A 22,249-nucleotide genomic window follows, 5' to 3' on the forward strand; every position below is an offset into this window, starting at 1 on the left:
GTGCAAATGTGGTCATTTCTAGTCCCAGGAACTAACACTGCAGCAGCCAAAACAGATGATGCTGATGTCATAGTGGCTACATCCATCTTTTATCTACAGGCTATGGTTTCACCAGTCGATGAGTGGCTGCATTTATGCAGAATGATTGATTTAGTTGGCTCTCATTCAACTATTGTGTCCTGGAGAAACTACAGTACTGAGCAAAAGTATTGAGCCAAGGAGTCAGACTCTCTCCAGGCTTTCTGGAGGTTTCCAAAGTTTTTCCTTGGACATTGGCTGCTTTTTCACTCATTTTTAGTCCAGTCCTTGCACCTGACCATTTTCACAAGAAAGTTTGTTTTGCTTATTAAACCACTCAACACTGATCTCTGAATAGGAGAATCAGGGTAAAAAAAAAAGGCACAGAGTGTCCTCTAGCAGGTCCTGTGCTTACTGCCCAGCACTGACTGGCATTTGCCACAGAATACCAGAACTGGCAGGTCCTCCACTGGAGCCCTGTGTTTTACACAGGTGAGAGCAGGTTCACCCTGAGCACATGTGACAGACGTGAAAGGGTCTGGAGAAGCCGTGGAGAACATTATGCTGCCTGTAACATCGTTGAGCAGGATGGTGGTGGGTCAGTGATGGTCTGGGGAGGCATATCCATGGAGGGTCACACAGACCTCTGCAGGCTCAGCACCCTGACTGCCATCAGGTGTCAGGATGAAACCCTTGGAGCCACTGTCTCATTACTCAGTCAATACCAGTGTAGATATCCACGATCGTGTTTTTCCACTGAGATCTGATGTGTTTTCAAAGAGTCCTTTCTGAACAGTGTATATTAAAACTTCTTATTTTGAAAACATCCCACCCCTCATTCAGAAGACGTCTGTGCTGCACAGCCTCTAAATAAACCGGCAGCCTGAAATCCAGCGTTGCAGTCTAATAAGACCTCTCAGATTACACCCCCAAAAACTGGCTTCAAAACAACTTCTAGATGCTTACATATTTTCTGAAACTATACTGCAGAGTTTCATAACTGCAGAGCTCTCTCCCAAACTTCACACAGCACTGGAATGATGACATTAAGTGTAACTTTCAGGATGACTGTCAGCATACAGAGGAAAAGCTTTTCCTTTTTCAGACAGCCAGATCGTCCGAGGCCCGGCTGAGAATATCGTGTTCCCTTTGCCTCTGACAGGAAAGCACAGCATTGTTTAGTTGCACAAGTGATCCATCATGGAGGAGGACCGGGACCAGTACAGAGCATGAAGAGGAAAACGGAAGGAGATATGAAAAGAATTTGTTTTGATGGCAACAAGGACAGTGACCATCGAGCCATGACCTGCAGTAACCTGAGCACCAGCAGAGAGAAAGGACAGAAAAAAAAGGGAGGAAAGTAAATTTTAAAAAAGGAAAGGAAAGGAGGAGTCTTCCCAGGATGGGAGCAGCGATGGCAGGAATTCTTTCACCAGGCACAGGAAGTGGTGTGAATGTTTATCTTTGTGAGGGCCAGTTTGGAGCCGTGGACCTCTGAGAGGGCTCCACTTTCTGCCATGGCTTCAAATCGCTGTTTGGGGGTTCAAATAAGAAAGGGGTGCAGGTCAGGGGTCAGGCTGGGGTCAGACTCAGGGTCAGTCATGTTAGTGTGGTGAGTTAGGAGAATAGGCTAGGGAAGGCATCATGACAGCCAGTGTGTGTGTGTGTGTGTGTGTGTGTGTGTGTGTGTGTGTGTGCGTGTGTGCACGCCAAGGCCCCATGGGAACTGCAAACTTGACAATCCCACACTTTTGACATGGCGGGGGAATAAACACTGTTATCTCACAAACACACACACACACACACACACAACAACAACAACAACAACATGTGCTTCAGCTCCTCAGTTCTCCTTGAAGTCTTGTCCTGACTAAGACAGTGAGGCTTGTGTTCAATCAATCAGATGCTGATTTCATCTTTTCACAGTATCCAGGTCTGATTGAAGCTGGCTAGATATCCCTGACAGCATCAGAGGCACACAATGACACAATGACAGTGTTCCCGTCACACTCTCAGGAGTCTACAGGGCTCCATAATTATCCTGCAGACTCCAAAAACATCTTAACCCTCCCACCATCAAGTGGAGGCCACACAGACAGATACAGATACAGGACCACTGCAGTCAAAAGGACATTATTATTATTTCCATCTGCATATGAATGATTCCGTTTTTCCATGTGCAGACGCAGAAAACGTGAGTTGGGAAGCAGCATTCAGACCACAGCGCTGAGCAGAGCCGGCATCAGTGACAGTGAATGACTAAACCAGCATGCAAGGGGGGTGGGGGTGGGGGTGGGTTGCAAAGTGGCTTGCAGACGTGCTGCAGGCAGGCTGAAGCAGCTTGAAGAGCTCACTGTGTATGAGATCTGCTAAGAGAATGTGCTGAAGAGCATCTGAAACTAAGGCTGCTGTCCATCAGAACCAACACAAAGCTCCATGAAAACACTCGGGGTGGGGGGGGGGTGATTTAGCAAACCATAGCTGATTTAATCACCAAAAAAACAAAAATCAACATTGTCATTCAATTGGTTACATCTGTGTAACCACTGTGCAAATTAAGTCCAGTATCCACTCAGTGTTCTTCCTCCATATGCTCACCAGCTACTCGCTGACCTTGTCTACCGCTTGTTTGGGGCGGAGAACGTAGCGTGCCCTCAGAGGACTGTAAAACAGCAGCAGTGAGAACAGAGTCACTGCAGACCTGCTGGAAACGTTTGGGTGATGAGTTTCTGTGATCTCATTATCACCAGCAAATCATCTCACAGACCTAGATCAGCTATTTTGCTCTTTTAGTTAAAAATCCAGCCATAGGATATAGATTTTATTCCCAGGCACGTGTTAAAATTAAAAAGCTGCTATTAGTAGTGAATCAGAATGTACAGTGAATGTTTACAACACAAGAACCACATTGTAGTGATTTTCACAGTGTTGGCAGAGGGGTTAGCTTCGATACAGAGACCTCCACTGCACAAAGGGATCATATGAGCTTACTATCAACCTCAGGCTTTGCCACACTGTAACAAAAATGACAGCAGGGGTATATGCACTGTAAGTAAAATGATGATTAATACAAAAGACCACACACACACACACACACACACACACACACACACACACACACACACACACACACACACACACAGCACAGATACTGAAGTGTGCTAGGCAGATCTGTAGGAACACACAGGCACTCGTGTGCGTGGCACTGTAAGCATGTGTCTTCCACAAGGGCCTCAGTCACATGTTGAACAGATACATACCAACACAATGATGTCAGTTTGTTCATGTCAACCTCACACTGCTGATCTATTCATCAGAAGCTCTGCAGCTGAAGGCCACAGTGAACACTGCAGACACTTCTCTCTGCAGCCTCTCAGAAATCATTTGTTCTTTGGATCGTCTGACGTCACGAGAGGCCGCGTGAAGCTCGCTGGGTTTAGCTGTACATTCACTTCTTCTGACAGAATCAGTTGGAGCACCAGATGGGTGGAGTTGGTGGTGTTTTTTGGCAGCAGACTGGTCTGGAGTTACATTTACAGACTTTTAATTACTGCAGACAAAAATATATCAAAACAGCTGAAGCTTGCAGAAAATAGAGGTGTTAAACTCAGCTGGAAATTAATTGGCTGCAAAGCACCAGGTGCGCTTTGCTGAGGCACGCTGCCAGTTTGTGACATGTGCAGTGCAGATTCATGGCTCACACACAGTTTGGCCCAACGCACCGTCCACAGAGAGCACTGAGGTCACTGCGAAGGCAGTTCAGCGTTGTTCTTGAATAAATTTAGCATTTTTCAATCAGCTGGCAGTGACGTGGTTCCAGGTTTGTGCATTTTTGGTTGGTGACCTTTATATTACATTTGGAATATGCAGCATGACGCCAGCATGTAACTCTTGATAGTGCTTGTTTATGACAACCAATTATCTGTTATTTAACTTAATAAAATGCAGCATCTGAGGTTTTTATCCAGAATGAAAGCTACGACTGTGTGCTACTAAGAGTAATGAAGTCACAGCACAAACATGTACGTGGTGCTTGCTTTGCTATATAAAATTATAAAGAGGAGCGTGGCCTGAGAGCTGGCTCTGCTGCAGGTCACAGGCTTCAGAAACACATCCTGCAGGTCTAAATATCAGCTCGGCTGTCCCAGCATCAGAAGACAAAGACAGGGAAGAAATGAGAGGCGGGACTTCATATTTGTGTATTTCTGGCATCCACAGACGCTCTTATCTGAATCAGCTGACAGAGACAGACAGACAGACTCCCTCTGCAGAGCGTGGGCGCCTGGGAGAGAAAACGACCACAGGAAAACAATGTTCTTTACTTTTATTTGACACAGATGATGAGATTAGTTGGTTAATTGTTTAAGCAAAGGAGGTCTTTAATAGTAATTGCCGGTCTTCTGGGTGCAATAAATCTCTTTAGTGCTTTAACTTCTGTCCTCTTCTCTTCAACGTGCAGCATGTGGGAATTTTTTCCAGTGACTCCCGGGATGGTGAGACGGACAGGCACAAATGAGAGAGATGTAACAGATCCTGCGAACGGAGACTGAAAGTTCCCAGTCAGCGTCACCCTTCACACACAGGACCGGCACCGGGAGCGCCGAGGCTCCAAATCCAAGCTGAAGTCATCCTCTAAGAGGATCAGATCTTCTAAATATACACTCACCGCAGGTAGTTTCCCTGAACAGGCAGCTAAGCAGATTACTAATGACAGATACACTGAGCCCAGGGCAGGGGAACTCTGGGAAAACACCAGTATGAGTTTCTCTGTATTATTGTAGGGTCTTTACCCACAATACAAAGCGCCTTGAGGCGACAGTTTGTTGTGATTTGGCGCTATATAAATAAAATTGAATTGAATTGAATTGAATTATGAGTACAGGCCATCTACACTCAGAGGGATACCAAACAATAATGCATCGTGCTACGAGGCGTGTGTCAGCGTATTTCCAGAAACGGCTCCCTGAGTCGTCCTCAGAAGAGTGTCACCAGATTCAATCCCATGAAGCTCGTCTGGAAAACTGCTGAAACTTTCCATTCGGTGCAGTTTCCAGACTGGGTTTACTGGTTTCTATTTAGTTTTTATGGCTGAAAATGTGAACTTTCTTCTTTGTTTTTTAATAATTTTACATGGGCTCAAAATAAGAAAAGGGAGAAGTTAAGAATAAATACGACAATGAAACGGAAAGTAGTTCATGTCACAAGTTTCAACAAACCTCTGCACCACAGACTCCTCGGGCTCCTCAGCCTTCTCGGGCTTCATGTGCTGATCAGTTTGACCAAATTAAGAAAGACTGAAGTCAGAGATAAATGAAGCAATCAGGGTGGTCTTCATTGAGGAGACTCAGTAAATCATGACAGTCTTATCTGTAAACATCATAAACTGATTTTTTTCTGGTAAAACAATAAAATGGTTTAAATGTTCTGTGAACTGAGTGTTATTATCAATAATGAAAAATCATTAATTTTAACCTCTAAAATGTTCTGCCTCGGGATCAGGGTGCTGCTGCTTCAGCTCTCAGACTGACTCTGGAATACGCTGGTCCACAGAGGAGTTCACGGTCCCCTCAGTGACTGCAGGCTGCCGCACAAACCATCACTCCTCCAGCACCGTGCTGTCAGCCAGTCTGAGGTGTTTGTGCTGATGTGCATTGTGGTCAAACATCTCCACTTTGTCTCATCTGTCCAGAGGACATTGATGCAGCCACCTTATAGTTTGTTCAGATGCAGCTTTGCAAACCTGCCATGTTTTAGAGAGAAGAGGTTTTCTCCTGCAGCCCTTCCAAACAAACCAGACTCACTCAGTCTTTTTCTAACTGTGCTGTCATGAACCTCAACATTTATCATGCTGAGGCCTGCAGAGTAGGGTTTTTTTTTTCTTTGCAGTTTCTCTGAGGGTCTGACCTCAGGGTGAATCTGCTGGGATGTCCTCTCCTCTTGAATGATGGACTTCATTTTGTCTGGAAATGACCTTACAGCCCTTCCTAGACTGAGGGGCAGCAACCATTACTTCTCTGAGATCACTGGTGACATCTTTCCTCGCTGGCATCGTGCTAACACACCTGAACGCTTCAGACCAGCGAACTGCCAAAACATCTGCTTTTATAGGTGCTCACACATGTTGATTATCAGCGCCCGGATGCTTCTCATCCTCTTCACTCCTCATGGAAGCAGTGAGGATGTACTTAGCTTTCACAGGACTGCATAAGATCCTGTAATAAAAACTTATTTTTCTCATGATTGGATAGAAGACTACATAATGAATTCACTGCTGTGTAGTAAATTACTAGAGTCTATACAGTAGACTCAAACCACAGTAAAATACCCTGATAAAGCAGTGTATGACTCGTGGTCACTACCCTCTGATTTCTGTTAAATATTTGTCATGTTTTGTGTTTACCTCATTTTAAGACAATTTGGTGTCCTGATATGTAAAACATTAGAATTTAAAGAGGGTGTAGGTGCTTTTTACTGTGACTGTACCCTCCTCTGTTGCCTCAGGTCCTGACAGATCTGCACACCTTGGATGTGGAATCATTTATTTGATCTCAGACTTAATAAGCTTTAATTATTAGAACCTCGCTGTTCTGCACTGCATTGTGCCATTTTCCAGTCTGTGACAACACAAACAACAATCCTGCACGTCGCACATCAAATTAGTTTCACTTCATGATAAACAGCAGCTGTGCTGAAGGTCACAGGCAGGCACAACGTGCAGCACCGTGCTGGCAGTGGAGAGCACGTGCATTCACGTGTGCAATAAGGAAACCTTTGAGGTTCGGGATGAATAACTCGTCTTCCTGGAGCCAGTGCTGCAGGATGGGAGGGTAGCAGGAAGCAAGTCAGCAGAGGATCGTTGTTAACCAGGAAACAGGCTGCGTGCTGCTGAGGTACTGATCCAAATCCACAGGGGCCGAGCCGAGAACCGCACGGTCCGGGTCTAAACATACGGGAGAACGATATCAAGAAACCCGAGAGCAGAACGCCTGCTTGTGACGGATACGTGTGGGATCTCAGTCAGCAGATAGTTCATCAGAACAAAAAGATCGGCTCAGCAGTCACGCCCTTCAGCAGCTCAACAATCGGGACTTCAAAAGCACACAAAATGGGTCAAATTAATCATCGAGGTAACAAAAACAGGAAACACTTGTAACTGATTGATCATGTATTAATTTTATTTAAATACTTACAACCTCACCTACAGTGTACAGTTAGAAAACTCCACTCCTCCAAGACAGGAACTGGATACAGATCAAATTTACAAAGTGAGGGAAAAACAAACAACAATAAAATATACAAAAACAACAACAGAGCCATGAAGGGAAAAAACAAAGGACTTTCACACCTGCTGTAGCTGGCACTCAGCCTCCTGACAGGGAGATCACAGCGAATCATCATCATCAGAAACCAAATGCCGATATAAACATCTCTGATCTCCTCTGACTGCGGCAGAGTGCCTGCGTCCCACTGAGGCGGGTGGTAATCTCTGACATACAAAATGAAGACGTTTATTTATCCAGGTATAAAAAATAAATTAAAACCAATCACCATTTAAACACGAGACGGACGACGGCGATCCTGAGAGCTGTTGTACAATCTTCACCTTCAGGAGGACAAAACCGCGTGAAACCTCCACACTGACCGCGCGGCTACAGGTTCACCAACGAGGCCGGCAACTAAACCGCTGCCTTCGCGTAACAAACAGGAACAACTGCTTTCCCTCGGCCCGATTCACACGCTGGACTCGCCGTTTAAAGGACTCAGACTCTCACCCAAACGGCGAGTCCAAACCGTTAGGCGTGCACTGCAAACAGTTTCAGTTTGTGTTAAATGCTTTTGTTTTTGGATGGCATGGTTCAGATTAAAAGCACAGGAAGTACAGATAAATGCAAGACTTACACATTAATTTAATTTTAGGTCCAAACGTAGTTTATGATTGTCATGGTGCCATCAGCCAAGCTTCTCAAATTGATACCCCAAGGCAGCAAAACGGGTTATAAAAGAAACCAACAGGACGACTTAATTCGACTCTAATCAGGAGCAAATAAATGGAAATAACTCCGACCAAACCTGTTTTGGCAGCAGAGGTAAAAGAACATGATCCCATGGATAGCTAACCGCTACCTGAATGTGCCAGTGGAGAGCAAAGTGATGGAGCCCGTCATCAGTCTGAGCAGCTACACACACTTCCTGCTTTTTCTCCACCTTAAAGCTACAGAAACTGGAGCTTAGACGCTCTCCGTTTTCACAAACCGATAAAACCAAACGTTCTTTTTCTCCTCGCAGCAACGAGACCGGAGTAAAGGCAATATCTGTGTGAACGAGGGGGAAGGAGCAACATCTGCGTAGTGGTTATGGAGCCTGTCACCTGAAATGGAGCTGTACACGAACAGCTGAAGGTATAAATACAAGCTGACAGTGCAAAGACGTAAAAGCCATCAGGCAGAATAAAGATTCAGACCTTTTTAGTTGTTTCTGTAAAAAAAAAAAAAAATGTAACATGGAGAGAAACAAAATACATGCGTTAGTCTGATATAACTCAAAGGCTGGTAGCAGGAAGACGGAGGACAGTGGAAGCAAAGGCAGTGATATGGAGGCAGGAAGTTGCCTCAGAGCTCTTGATTCTGATCAAAGAAACGCCAAAAAAAAGCAAAATATCGTTGGAAAAATCAGAGAAAAAAATAGCTTTTAATTTGTTACAAAGAGCACAGCCAACTGTAACTAACCCAAAAATATGCATATGTACACGAGCACATCAGCTTTAAGATGAGAAGAATTACAAAAGGAAATGAGAAACTTAAATAAAAAGATTTAAACCAGTTTAAAGGCTCACTTCATATAAATGTGTCCTGATGCTGTGGGGATAATCGTTTCATTAGCACTGAGATGAAGAGGATACATCTATTTATACATCAATACGTTTGTTTAAAATAGACATTTAATTTTAAACTCTTTCCCGCTACCCGAGAGTCTTTCATAGAATCTGAAACACTGGTTAAGTGTGTTTGTGTGTGCATGAAATATGTCTGCTGCCAATTAGCTATCAAAAATGTGTCTTACAGGCAGTTTCCGCAGTGCATGTGTGTCTCTCTGTTTTTCACCGATATGTTCAGCGTCCAGAACCCACGGCAGCCACCCCCCCAGGATCAGTGTCACTGGCAGAAGGGGGAGGCTGTGGGGTCAAAGCCTTTGAAGACCTCCTTCAGGGAGCCGTTGTCCTGCTCCGCGGCCGCCTGATCAGACTGTGCTGGGCTGTTTCCCCCAAAGGGGCTGCTTGTCCCGCCGGGCTTAGCGGCCTGCTTCACAACACCAAATAAAGAGGACACTGGTAGGTTATGGACCCCTGCAGGCCCCTGGTCTCCAGCAGCACCCTGACCTCCAGCTGGGGCCACTCCAGCTGCAGCAGCCCCCCCTTGAGCTGTGGAGTTAGGTGAGGGCGCAGGCTTGGGCCGGGGCCTGTTATAGCTGTTGTATCGATCCGTCCCCTGCTCTCCACTTTTCTCTGGCTCTGGTTGGTCCAATGCAGACTTCCGAACAAAGAGGGGCTCCTTGGATTTAGGTTTACTCGTTGGGGGGTCGCTGGGTTTGGACTCAGTCTGGCTAGCTGAGTTGGGGGAGTTGTTAGAGCCACTGCTGGTACCAGGGCTGCCTGGTTTGCTAGTCCGAGGGTCATACAGACTAATGCTGCTCAGCACACTGGCTCCCCCTGGTGCCCCGGCCCCCACACTGCGCCCTGCCCCAACGGAGGAGAGCAACCTTGGGTCATAGGGAGCGATGGCAGGTGGAGAGGAACTAGATGTTGGTGTGGGAGATGTGGAGGGAGGGGGCACGGGCTCGGATGGCTGCTTCAGTGCTGACTTCTGTGGCTGGAGACGAGGGTCAGAGGGGACTTTGCGGGCAACACGGGGGTCAACAGGCTTTTCTGCAGAAGCTGCAGGCATGGACTGAGGTTGAGCCAGCGCTGGCATAGTGGTAGGAGGGGTGGGTAAATGAGGAGGGGAAGAAGTCTGGGATGTGCTGGAGTTAACGGTCTTCAGGATGCGTGACAGAAGTTCAAAGTCTGGGAGGGAGGAAGACGAGGAGGCGGGAGCAGGGGGGTCTAAGGAAGGAGGAGGTTGTATGGAAGGAGGCTGTGAGTGAGGGAGTGACGTGTGGAGCTGTTGCTGAGTGCGGGACAGACGTGAGTCAAGGGAGGACACAGGAGGGATGCCTGGGGGGAGAGGAAGGAGGTCCTGCTTGGGGATAGGGAGCGGAAGCAGATCTTCAGGTGACCACGTGATGGTTTTGGCGAAGGCTGGCATGTGGAGAACAATATCCTTCTTGATGTGACTGAACTGCTGCAACTGGGAACGTGGGTCTTTCAGAGCCATGCCCATGAGCGGGTCCAGAGGAATCGGCACGGGCTTGTCCCGTAGAACCCGCTCCGTCTCCTCCTCTTCCACTGCTGGGGTTGTAAGCGGAGGAGGCTTGTAGACCAGAGGAGGTTCTGGCTTAGAAGCAGGAGGCGAGTGCGAGGTGGATCCTGCTGAGGCAGCAGCAGCTAGCCTAGCTAGCCTGGGGTCTGCAGGTGGTCCAGAGGAAGATGGAGCTAGCGTGGAGTGGATGGGGTCAGAGATTTGAGCCGACTCAGCAGCACGAGCCAAGCGTGGGTCCCGAGCCAAGCGGGGGTCTGCTGGGCGAGCGGGAGGGTGGGAGGGGGAGGCCTTCTGGAGACGCGGGTCGCTCGGATGTCCGTCTGATTTTTGAGGAGCCTGGGTCTGCTGACGGAGTGTCTTCAAGATGGAGGTCACGCTACCACCACCGTCCTCATCCTCACTGGAGTACCAGTTCCCTGAGTCACCTAGGGAAAGAAGGAGTTTGATGTCTTGGTTAAGTCTGAATTCTCACAGCTGTTACACACAGTATTTTTAATCTGAAGCTGTCCTTGGCTCTGCAGGTTCCTCCTGTTCGTACAGTAACCTCTAATCTCACCCTGGCCTCCACAGCAGGAACACGTTCTTGTTGCATTTCTGTTGTTTGATGGTAGTAAGCAGACACCTTATAGGCGTATTACCGCCACCTTTTGGTGACTGTAGTGTGTTACATACCAGATGACAGTGAGAACATGAAGCAGTTGCATAAATTAGATTTTTTTTTAAATCAGATGATTCAAAATTTCAGGGAATACTTTAGGATGCTACGACTCCCTGAGCCACAGGGACATGTTCACACAGAGAGAAGCAGATGCTTTTCCTCTACCTTCAGCGTCTCTGCTCTTTTCGGCTCCTCCCTCGGCCATCCTGCGAGCTCTTTCCTCTTCCTCTTGCTGCTTCTGTTGGATCCTCATGAAGAGGACGCGCTGAGCTGGAGGCAGAAAATCAGGCACAGAGATCCCTCCCTGATTGGCTGCGGCTCCATTAGCAGAGCCTTCCTGGCCACCTGACTGATTCCCAAAATTTCCTGCACCTCCTCTCTCGTCCATGCTGGAAAAACCCTGGAAACTGTCACCTGATGGGGAACAGACCGTGTTCTCGTGAGTTTAAAAGCCACCGTCGACTGACGCTCTAACTCTACTTTGATATTCATTTTAAAATTGTCTGAAATTTACTCTCACCTTCTTGCACCACTCCCTCCATCTTCACACCCTCCTGCTGATTGTAGAAGTTATTGTAGAAGTTTCCTCCTCCCTGAGGAGGACCCGGAGGTACAGCACCTCCATGTGGAGGGCCTTCACCAGGTGGAAATCCTCCCATCATGGGCGGTCCACCAGGTCCCATGTTGGGGGGGCCCTGGTTCATTCCAATGTTGGGGCCCATGTTCTGCACGTCAGGGGACATCATACCTGGAGGCGGAGGGAATCGGGTAGGCGGGGCTCCCGGGGGCCCCTGGGGTCCAGGTGCTGCGGTCTGACCCTGATTGCTACTGGGAGCCTGGCTTCTAATGCAAAAGGGAGAGGGGTTTACAACTCGGCCAAACACTTTACAGTTAATCACATTTCAGATATTGGTTCCTGCTGGGCCTCATTCTCTCTGCTGCTGCTGCATTTTCACAGATGTGCTGACAAACTACACCAATAATTACTGAACACTCCTGGCCTGCAGGTTTGGGAGCTGAATACAGGTGAATACAGAGAGAAATTTCACCAGTGTTCAGAACAATTTTCCACGTCTGCACAGTTAAAACCTCCAAGAGTATTCCTGCATTCCTAAAACTGAGAACTTGATTTCCCTACAGAGAGTGAGGATGTGGAAAATTCTTTGCATTTCTGATCTCTTACCTGACCGCCAGTTTCTGAGCCAGCTGTCCTGTGGGCTGAACTTTAATCTCAAACAGTGAGGGGATCTTCTTCCCCATGCCACCTCCCCCTCCTCCAGCAGGAGGTGGGGGACCCATGTGGGGCGGGGGAGGGCCAGTGGGATTTGGCGGCCCACCTTGGAAGGGACTTCCATCGGGACCGTGGACAGGTGGACCAGCACAAGGATTAGGGCCAGGGACAGGCCCCGGTCCTGGGGGACCTTTGATGGCAATAGGCACCTGATTAGGTCCAGGAAGACCCCCAAAGTCACCGGCCGCAGCCCCACCAAAATCCCCACCGCCTGTGTTGGTTTCAACAGGAATGGGCCGAGGAGGGGTGGGGAGGAGGCCGACTCCAGGAGGGGGTTTAGGGAGTGGGTTAATTCCCTGCTTCTTCAGTTCCTCCACCTCCTTCTCATCCTCAGCTCCAGCCTCTGCGTCCTCTGCCAGCATCTACAAAACAAAGAAAAATACTCTGCTAGGCGAATCTTAAAAAACACAACTGCAGTAAAAACTATAACAGCCTGCAGAAATTAAAGTTTGGAGGTTTGAAAATATAATGTTTCAATTATCTCCAGAGTTTAGAGAAAATAAACGGGGTAGCTTCAGGGTTGGAGGATCCCACCTTGTTCAGCAGCTCCCGGGTGTCATCGTTGAGTTCCTCATGGGAAAACATGCACTCGTCACCATTGACACACTTCCCTGTGGTGTGGAACAGCTTACAGGGGAATTCACGTAACACGGGAGTCAAGGAGGAACACTCACCAAAACATAAATGCAAGCCACATTATCAGTTATGCTAACATAGTTATTAGACAAAGGGTACTCAGGTCATACAGCACTGTATCATATTTAACCTCGCTCACATACAGCGGTAAATTACCCTGATCAATAGATATATAAATGAATGGAAACCAGCTGAACAGGTTAAACTAATAAATAATATTTTGCTAGTTCACTTTTCTAAACTTCTTTATACTCTGTGTGTAAAAAGGTGACGGGGAAAATTAGACTAGATAACGGTTGGAGCTCTTATCTTAAGACTCCCTCAGTGCATATATGGAGCAAAGGTCACCGCAGGCCTGGTGGGCTGCCAGCAATAAACTGCTGTAAGCCCTGGATGGATTTCACTTATGTAACTTTGTACTGGCTTTGCTTTTAATTCTTTCTAGTCAGAGATTGATTGGATTGGAAAAGCAGTTCCTGCTCCATATCCCCAGACTACCCATTCTGATAGAGGCTCTCCGCGTATAATAAAGGATATCATGCATGTAAGGACAGTGGTCGGCTCGGGCGCAGAATCCAGTGATGTAGAACTTGCACAACTCCTTCTTCTTCGGCAGCTCAATGTCGTGGCTGAAGTTGCAGTGATCGCCCTGGTGGTTGGAAAAAAGGGTCCATTATAATCTCCACAGAGCGCACGGACGGCAGGTCTGAGATTCTGCTAGATTACTGGCACCAGCACAGAGGAAAGCTGTATTTTTAGCATGTTTAAACACCTATCTGGTTTCAGGGGTAGCTAGTGTGCTAAACAGCATGGGCGGTTTTAGATTGGTTTCTAAAACTGTATGTAATATCATAAGAGTACCGAAATACTCTGACCCTAGCCAAATGCAAAACGAGTGAAAAACAGTGAGAAAAGATGAGGAGGAAAAAATGTGAGTGTCCTCCAGCTGTGAAACCATTCCTGTTTGGGGGGGGTTGTCTCATTGTTGCCCCTCTAGTGCACCTGTCGTTAATGTCATGAACACCTGAGCAGCTGAAACTGATGAACACCCCCTCTGATACTTACCTGACCCCATCAGTATCACTGAGGTTTACCTGACTGATGCTGAACTCTGATTCAAAAGTGTTCCTTTAATTTTTTTGAACAGTGAATATTAATGAAGCGATAAGCAGCCTGAAATCTTGTAATTTACATTTTTTAAAAAACTTTATTTAGTCCAAACTGTGAGTCACACTGTACACAAGAACACCAAATATTTGTGCCATCCTACCCAAGTGCATCTCCCCTCGATGTAGTACTTGCAGATGGCCTTTCCCTTCTTATCCTGGTGCTTTTCATTCTGATTCCTCCTCCCTGGTCCTGGACCATCACAGCCACCATCCTGAATCAGACACACACAATCAGCAAATACACATCAGCTCCAACTACATTTAGACCGTCCAGTTTGTTACGGGACACTGATCTCATAAAAATCACTCTCACCCCGTTGTCCATGTCTCCGTTGTCATCATCGTGCCCCATGTCTCCTCTTCCTCGCCCTCTGTTGCGACCCTTTGCTCCGCGGATCATACCCCGCCCTCCTTTACCTCTGCCTCGCCCGCGGCCTCCTTTACCACCTGGTGAAGAAATTAATAGACAGCGTGAGTGAAATTTTGGCCAGTACAGGTAATTCACGCTGGCTAGTGCATCACTAACAAAGCTTAAAGAAACAGGACCTATTTTACATAACCCAGCATTCCTAATAATCCTTAGTTATCTTAGCCTGGGACTTAATGCGGCCCTTTGGTTCACCCCCTCACTGAAACAAACCACTTTAACATATGACTGAAAATTTTAAAAAGGTCCAATTTCAATAAGACTTTACATTTCTGGAAGAAAGAGATGAAAACAAACCTCTGCCTCGGTCTTTGGACTTCTTGTACTGATTCAGTTCTTTGGAGTAGTCATCGTAGTCATCGTCCCCCATGTCATAGTCATCATCTCCATACTGTAAGGAATGAATTCCAAACAAGTCTGAATAAGCTTCAGAGAAAGTGCGGCCATAGAGCGAGGCTGCTGGTTACCGTATTTTCCGGAGTATAAGTCGCACTTTTTTTCATAGTTTGGCTGGGGGTGCGACCTATACTCCGGAGCGACGTATATGTGACATTTATAACACATGAACCAAAATACTCCAGCCACTTGACATCTCCGTGAACTGCAGCTTTAAGGCAGTCTTGCGTAACCTGTGGGCGCAGTGGATGATGGATGGAGAGCACAGCTTAACGGCAACTGGGAGAATGCGCCACCCAACTTTCCTGGAAGTCATTGGATGGATCAAGAAAACATGGGCTTCAGTGACAAACCGTCCTGTTGGGATTCAGAAAGGCTGGAATAATTGGAACTGCAGCTGACGACGAGTCTGACTAACGCGACACAGAAGAGGAAGCGGCGCTTCGTCTACGGAGTGTACGGAGTTGTTTAGAAGTGACACCGAGGATGAAGAATTCAATGGATTGATGGTTTGGTTAACTTGTTAGTATGTTCTTTATGCTATGGTTATCTGAATAACTTAATGTTACGTTAACATACCGAACACGTGTTTGTTGTGCGTCATGTAGCTGAATGTGTTACGTTAGCGTAACGTAGGCGTAACCGTGTTCGTCCTGTTCTTTAATCCATTATTATTTTAAATTGCCGTTCAAGATGGAATTTCTGCTCTGGGTCTCGGATTATATCAACCCCCCCCCAAAAAAAGTGCGACTTATAGTCCAGTGCGACCTATATATGTTTTTTCTTCTTTATTATGCATTTTTTGGCTGGTGCGACCTATACTCCGGAGCGACGTATAGTCCGAAAAATACGGTATACACAGAAATTACATTCAAGTTTTAACACAGTATTTTTTCCTGAGAACCACAGCAGCAGATCTGACTACTGTGAAAGTACTTCATTGTTGAGAGAACAGGAAAATAACACAGATCATTAGTTTGCAGACCACCAACACACTCGATCTCAGTGCTGGACAACAAGTGAGGATCATCCAGAAGCAGCACAGATGCTGCGTGTTTGTTTCACCAGGATCAGACTTGCTCTGTGATGGAAACGATCGCTCCACGTGGTTTTTGTTTACTGGAACGCCTCCAATATATCTAAACAACTGCGCACATACACAAAAACAGGAAATAAAGGAAAATTTTCTTTCTAACCTTTGACCCAAGCAAAAAAGAACGGGTTTAATCTTCACCTCTAGGTCATCTCCGTAGCCATCTCCATCATCGTCTCCCCCCATCTTTCCTCCTCCACCTCGCCCTCCTCTTCCTCTGCCTCCTCCTCTTCCCCTCCTCCCTCCTCTCATTAATCCACGGCCTCGCTGGCTCTTCATACGACCTTTGCCCCCTGCAGAGGGGCAGAGACAAAGAGAGAAGTGAGGTAAGAATGAGCTACAGAGGCAGGAGCAACTTATCTGTGAAATTTGGACTGATAAGAGAGACCGGTCTGTCCACATGTGCAAATTGAACTGAACTGTTTTAATTTGGCTCAGATAAGACAGAGGGCCTGATCACAATGTTGATCTCAGGTGTGATTTTTCTGTGTTTGGCCTCGTTAAGAAACTGGATCATTTCTCAGCTGAACAAATATTCAGCATACAGCAGGATGTGTTTAAAAAGTCTATTTTTCCAGCTGCCGTGGACCCACCTCGTCCTCCGCGGCCGCCGCCTCCTCCCTCCTTGGCCTTGCGGTACTGGTTGAGTTCCTTGGTGAAGTCATCGTAGTCATCGTCACCCATGTCTTCCTCTTCCTCCCCCTCGTAGTTGTCATCTTCATAGTCATCGTAGCCTCCGTAGCCCTGTTTGTCCATCTTCATGTAACCGCCCTTCTTTGAGCCGCCGTAGCTCCCGTGAGGCTAGAGACAGATCAGATATCGATAAATCGAGAACACTTCGCAATGTTCACGTTATCATGAGTGTGGGGGACCTTTTCCTGCTCAGACTTACAGTAGCATACTGGGGGCTGTACTCTCTATACTTCCTCTTCTCACTGGGACTGTAGTCCGACTCATCGCTGTAGTCTGAGTGGTCGTCATCTGAGGACGCGTGACGCTGGAGAAAACGAGAGAACCGGACACAGGTTCACATTTTAGGGTAAAGCCAGAATAAAGTGTGTGTTTTCATTTCTGCATTAACCACAATTCTCACTTTATGTCGTGACTTGCGTTTCTTCTTGGACCTCCTCTTTTCCCTTTCCCGCTCCTTCTTCCGCTTCCTCTTACGTCGGTGGGATCTCTCGTCGTCCGAATCGCTGCTAGCGTGGCGCTCCCTACTTCGCCGAGGCCTCTCTGCTGCCCCTTCGCCGCCTGCTTCGCCTCCTCCTCCACCCCCTTCGTCACCATCTCCACCCGCTCCTGCTGCTGACGCACCTCCAGCCATTTCCTCCTCCTCCATTTCTCCCCCATCGTCTTCCAACTCACCCTCCTCCAGCTCTCCATCCTCCGGCCTGCATATGAAAAGAAAGCGCCATCTTAGTCTGCCAGCCATCTTTAATGTTTTTGACTGCATAATTTTAAAATGATAAACATGTAACAAAATGATACAAACCAAGAGGAACCGATTTAATGAGCCTAAAATGGATTTATATATAAATCACACTGAAAATGAGTACAGAGGCTCGGTAACGCTGACAGTTTAACATACTGAAGTAATCCATCCCGATATGCTGCTAATATCAGAGATTTTACCTTTTTTTTTAACAGTAGAGCTGTCACAATATCGGATTTTAAAGTTCACAAGGACGATATGTTGTTGGAGGAGACCCTGGGGCAGATACAGGACATGCAGGAGAGATGATGCCCCTCAGCTGTGCACGCCGGAAGAGTTGGAGGAGGTGGGTTGTTTTTTGTTTGTTTGTTTGTTTTGGGGGGGGGGGGGTCTCGGTGCCTAATCCACAACTCTAAGTTTTATTGTGCAGCATGTGCTGCTTTCTGCCGGGGAACGGTCACACTGTTGGATGGGTAAATGTGAATTTAACTGCAGGAGCTGGGCTCTACGACAGGCTGATATTAAACTTTAGAAGTTAGCTGCTCAAAGCACCATTTATCAGGCTCCATTACTTCACATGCATCCCCACAATGCCTGGAAGCGCCTTCAGAATGAGCCAAAGCTGAATGTTTAACACAGCTGAAGGCAAAATGTCAAACACACCACTTTGTGCACACGCTGGGAGGAATACGACATCTCACTGAAGATAAGAGACACTAATCAGAACAAAACTCACACTCTGCTGCAGTCTCCTTATATTTTATGCCCCCAGCTCAGGCTGCACAGCTGATTATTTTCTAGGTCACTCAAACAGCAGGACAGATAAAAACACGCCCAACGGTGAATTCAAATACACAAAAACTGTGAATTCAATGCAAACCTTCAACATCATGTGCATGGCTTTCAAAAGCAGCGTTCACACCTTTCCGTAGGAATACAACGCGACTTGCATGCACAGTTTTAGCCTTCAAATTAGGTCGGGTGCATATGTAATACTGCGCTCCTGTTATTAACACCCACGACAGCAGTGCTGGTGTGTTTTCTCCCCGTGAGCCTGTCTGTGTGTGCGCTACCACGCAGACAGAATGTGATCACGGAGACACCGACTGCAGCAGGAGTTACCACAGAGGAAGTCTGAGCACTCTGGCAGGTGTTCGTGCCTGTATGCACACACATTTTGGTCCCAACACCTGGAACACTGCCAGAGTAAAATGAGCTGGAAGTAAACATAACCTAAAGGCCTCATTTGATTTTTTATTGTGCTTGAACTCCTCATATGAAGCACATTTATCTGGTGCAGAGACAGAAATAACAGAGACAGCTCTGTTTGGCCATCTGTCAACAGAGTGTTGCCAGAATGAGTCCTAAAACTCAGGACTGATTTAGTGTGTTACACACATTTATCACTTCATTTATTATTTCCTGCAGATCTTATTTTGAAAAGCCTATGGAAAACTCGCACTGGCTTTTTGCTGAGGGGAGACGTCAATGCCAACTTCTGGGCCCGCCTACAAAAGAAAAAATCCCTAAGGCACTCTATTACGTCAAAATTGCACAAGATACACATCATAAAATGTTGACATAAAGTTTTGTAACAAAGAAAAATATTAGTTCCTCCCTACTTGAGTAAGAAGGTTGCATCTCTGCCCCTAAAGCCAATACCCAAAGAAGGCTGGCAAGTACTGTGTGCAGCAGGCCAGGAGAGGCCTGAGCTCAGGATGATGTGAACAGGAGTCACTGAGAGGCCTGCTGCCACTCAGAGCCGACCCTCAAAGGCAGGTTTTGTCCTCCTCAGAGCCCACAGTGAGCCGAGATGGAGCAGGTGGTGGACGACAGTTGATCTGCCTTTGAGAAAAAATGTCAGCTGCACTGTGTGCGCTCTGCACTGCACCACATCCTCAGCACACCAGCTTTCTCAGGGGGAAGCAAACTAATCAGCTTTAATAACCCGAGCTTCATTTCTCCACTGCAAACACCAAATATCTTAAACAAAGAGAGCGCAACAAACTCATTCCCTTATTTCATCCTCGGAGCACGAGAATGAAAACTTATAGTCCTCTGAGGACAAATCTTAACTTCCATCACAAGTCCCGGCTGCTACCAAGACTCAAGCTGCCAGGGCCCTGCTTCAAGGAGTACAAGGCCATCTTTCATTAGTAGCTGTTCCAGCTTTGACTGAGTTTTAGGTGGTACAGTGCAAAGATGTCCACAGATGACCTAGTAAACTCTGTCTTATTAAAAATAGACCCGAGTATAAAGCCCGGGATCACTCCCAGGACAAAATCCAGCTCTCCGCTGTTTGCTCGTAACGCAAAATCCAGAACAAACAACAAAATCTGTCTTCATATTTGGCGCTTGGGAACATGAGCCAGAATAAAATCATCTCATCCTCTCCGAGAATATGTAGAAAAACACCCAGTATCAGACACCAGCTGCCCCAGTCCTGCCCATTTTTGCCACCTTATCTCAAACACTTTGTAAGACTCTTTGTCCTCCAACAGCTATCAGCTTTTAATCAAACACCACAAACTGAGGCGCCAAATCAGCCCCCTACTTTATGACTGACACTAACACACAGACCTGTAACAGGGGAGGGCTCCCTTTCATAGAACAGGGATTTGCTGTATTGTGGAGGCAGGTTGTTGTGAATAGGGGGTGGCTGGGGTCCACTGTGGGCAAAAACTGCTGGCCTCTCTGTACTGCTGGAATACTGCACACACACATGTGTGCGCACACACACACACACACACACACACACACACACACCACCTGCTGCTTCAGGGAATAACTTAAACAGCAAACAAACCCCATTCTGTGCTACCAAAACAAGTTTCTCCGTACAGAGCTGTGAAGAGGAAAAACTGTTACTTACTTAGTTATTAGCTAAGCACAATGAAGTCCAGATCTGTGCATTATCAGTCCTCCATGTTAAATACACCACAAAGTTTCCATTTAGAGCCAAAGTGTAAAATCTCCACACACACCCTCCTAACAGACAGCTGTGAGAGTATCTCAGTTTAGCAGAGCACATGATTATTCCGGATCAAATGGTTTACCATGCATTATGGCACATTATTAGCTCAGTGTTTGACTCCATAACTCAATTCTATAAGCAAGAAGGGCCATGATTAAAATGGGGAATACTTACTGTGACAGGCTTTCTTCACATTTTGCACTCAAAACAGAAAAATTTAAAAAATTAATAAATTAAGAAAAGTTTCTCCCTAGCCTTTCGAGGGGGGGGGGGTACTGGTTTGGGGGGCGGGGGTGGGCTTGGAAAGTGGGGACCAGCAAATTTTGCCAACTGGGGGACTGTGGAGAAGGGAACTTTTGTGTTTGGCTTGAAACACTTTTGGGATGCTTTGCAGACGTTTTACACATTTTTGGGGAGGGTGGGGTGGGGGTTTTGGGGGGTGTTGGGGACGAGTCAGTGTGGGCACGACTGTGGATAAAAAATGGCATGTTAAATAAAACACATCCACAACTACCCTTAAAAAAAAATCAACATTCAAAAACAATTAAACTCGGGTTATTTAAGCGTGTTAAGAAAAGGAACTATAATCCGCTGATTTATGACCAGTACGACGAGGGGCTAACTCCAGTTTTAAGTGCGTAGCGCCGCGGGAGCGATAAACCGCTGTGCGCGAATAAATGTGAACCGGTTCATCGACGACACTGATCAAATAAGCTCCAAGCTGGGTTATTAATTAAAGAAAGCGGTGACTGGAGGTATCGACGATCTTAAAATTACAGTCAGCACAAGTATTAGCCCCCTTAGCTTAGCCTCCGTGTGTTGTCAACGGCATTCGCTGGCAATACCAGCTAGCATGCTAACGCTGCTAGCCTGAATGTAGGCCTCACCGTTAGCAAAAGAATAGTTTGATTTTATATATATATATTTTTTTTTTTTGAACCCCCGTGACCGTTACACGCGATTAATTTATCTTATTAGTTAACGGTTTTTAAGAGTGGGTGACTAATTAACCAAGGCGCTGTAATCAACCGCTGAATTGTGAAGTATGGTCGCTGAAGTATGATTTATCAGCCGTTTCGACCTCAGATTTTTTTCCTCGAGTCGGGCTGGCTCGAGTCGGCAGCTCGCTGATTGTGATAAACGGGAATAAAATTCAGGGAGCAGCGTTATCCCGGACGCCTTTTTTGGCCTCCCAGTTGGCGTTGTCGTATCAACATGGCGTTACCTCTGTACTCGTTTTCCAGAAAAGGCGAGTTTAATCCCTCTGACAGAAAAAAAAGGAAAAAGAAACCCCGGGCTTTTTGTGTAAAAGCACAGGACAAATAAATAATTTCATTTAAATATGACTGTAGAATTACTCGACCTTTCGTCAGTCAGGAGACTGTTGTGTTCGTGGTTGGTAGTTGGGGAGTTTGGATGGACAGTCATGCTTTCCACAGCCATTTCCTCTAGCTACATTGAGGTGCAAAAAATTACAACTCGACACTGAAATCTACTGGCTTATGCGTCACTTCACACTAGGATCTACTTGTTTTGATTTTAGGAAGAGTTTCAGTTCATAGTAGGCAATTCTCCACTACAGTTGTAAGAGAAATATTGAGTCCTGACGTTCTCCGTCCTACTGTAGCGATGTGAAATGACGACTGCTGAACCTAAAATGGCCGACCGTCTTCTCCAAGAAGAAAAGGGGCGGGCCTCTCCGAGAGTGACATCATGACGAATAACGTACGCTCCTCACGG

At 46.6% G+C, this 22,249-nt stretch overlaps 1 protein-coding gene across 3 annotated transcripts; it reads right to left on the minus strand.

Annotated features, from left to right (window-relative positions):
• Positions 1-7,010: 7,010 nt before the first annotated feature.
• Positions 7,011-22,220, minus strand: zc3h4 (zinc finger CCCH-type containing 4). 3 transcript variants are annotated; one of them, XR_004020764.1, is made up of 16 exons: positions 21,873-22,220; positions 17,197-17,494; positions 16,996-17,100; positions 16,697-16,904; positions 16,245-16,396; positions 14,912-15,005; positions 14,501-14,634; positions 14,289-14,399; positions 13,556-13,667; positions 12,917-13,026; positions 12,275-12,744; positions 11,612-11,934; positions 11,257-11,505; positions 7,364-10,858; positions 7,209-7,259; positions 7,011-7,106 (listed from the first exon to the last, which is right to left on the minus strand). XR_004020764.1 is itself a non-coding variant. In XM_030743841.1 (14 exons), the coding sequence occupies exons 1-14, from the start codon at positions 21,950-21,952 to the stop codon at positions 9,171-9,173; spliced, it is 4,131 nt and encodes a 1,376-aa protein (XP_030599701.1). In that variant the 5' UTR covers positions 21,953-22,220; the 3' UTR covers positions 7,173-9,170. The 3 variants fall into 3 exon arrangements, 2 of the variants coding, with proteins under 2 accessions (XP_030599701.1, XP_030599700.1); XM_030743841.1 differs by lacking the exon at positions 7,011-7,106 and having other exon boundaries at positions 7,173-10,858; positions 11,612-11,931; XM_030743840.1 differs by lacking the exon at positions 7,011-7,106 and having other exon boundaries at positions 7,173-10,858.
• Positions 22,221-22,249: the final 29 nt, after the last annotated feature.

Source organism: Archocentrus centrarchus, chromosome 13, assembly GCF_007364275.1.
Source record: "Archocentrus centrarchus isolate MPI-CPG fArcCen1 chromosome 13, fArcCen1, whole genome shotgun sequence".
Classification (NCBI taxonomy): domain Eukaryota; kingdom Metazoa; phylum Chordata; class Actinopteri; order Cichliformes; family Cichlidae; genus Archocentrus; species Archocentrus centrarchus.

Excerpts from the sequence above, each read along its gene's own strand:
- zc3h4 (XM_030743840.1), bottom strand. The coding sequence starts at position 21,952 with ATGGCTGTGGAAAGCATGACTGTCCATCCAAACTCCCCAACTACCAAC. Across the intron at positions 16,905-16,995 it reads ACAGCCCCCAGTATGCTACT|CCTCACGGGAGCTACGGCGG; the intron begins GTAAGTCTGAGC and ends ATCTGTCTCTAG. Across the intron at positions 14,400-14,500 it reads ACGGAGACATGGACAACGGG|GATGGTGGCTGTGATGGTCC; the intron begins GTGAGAGTGATT and ends TGTCTGATTCAG.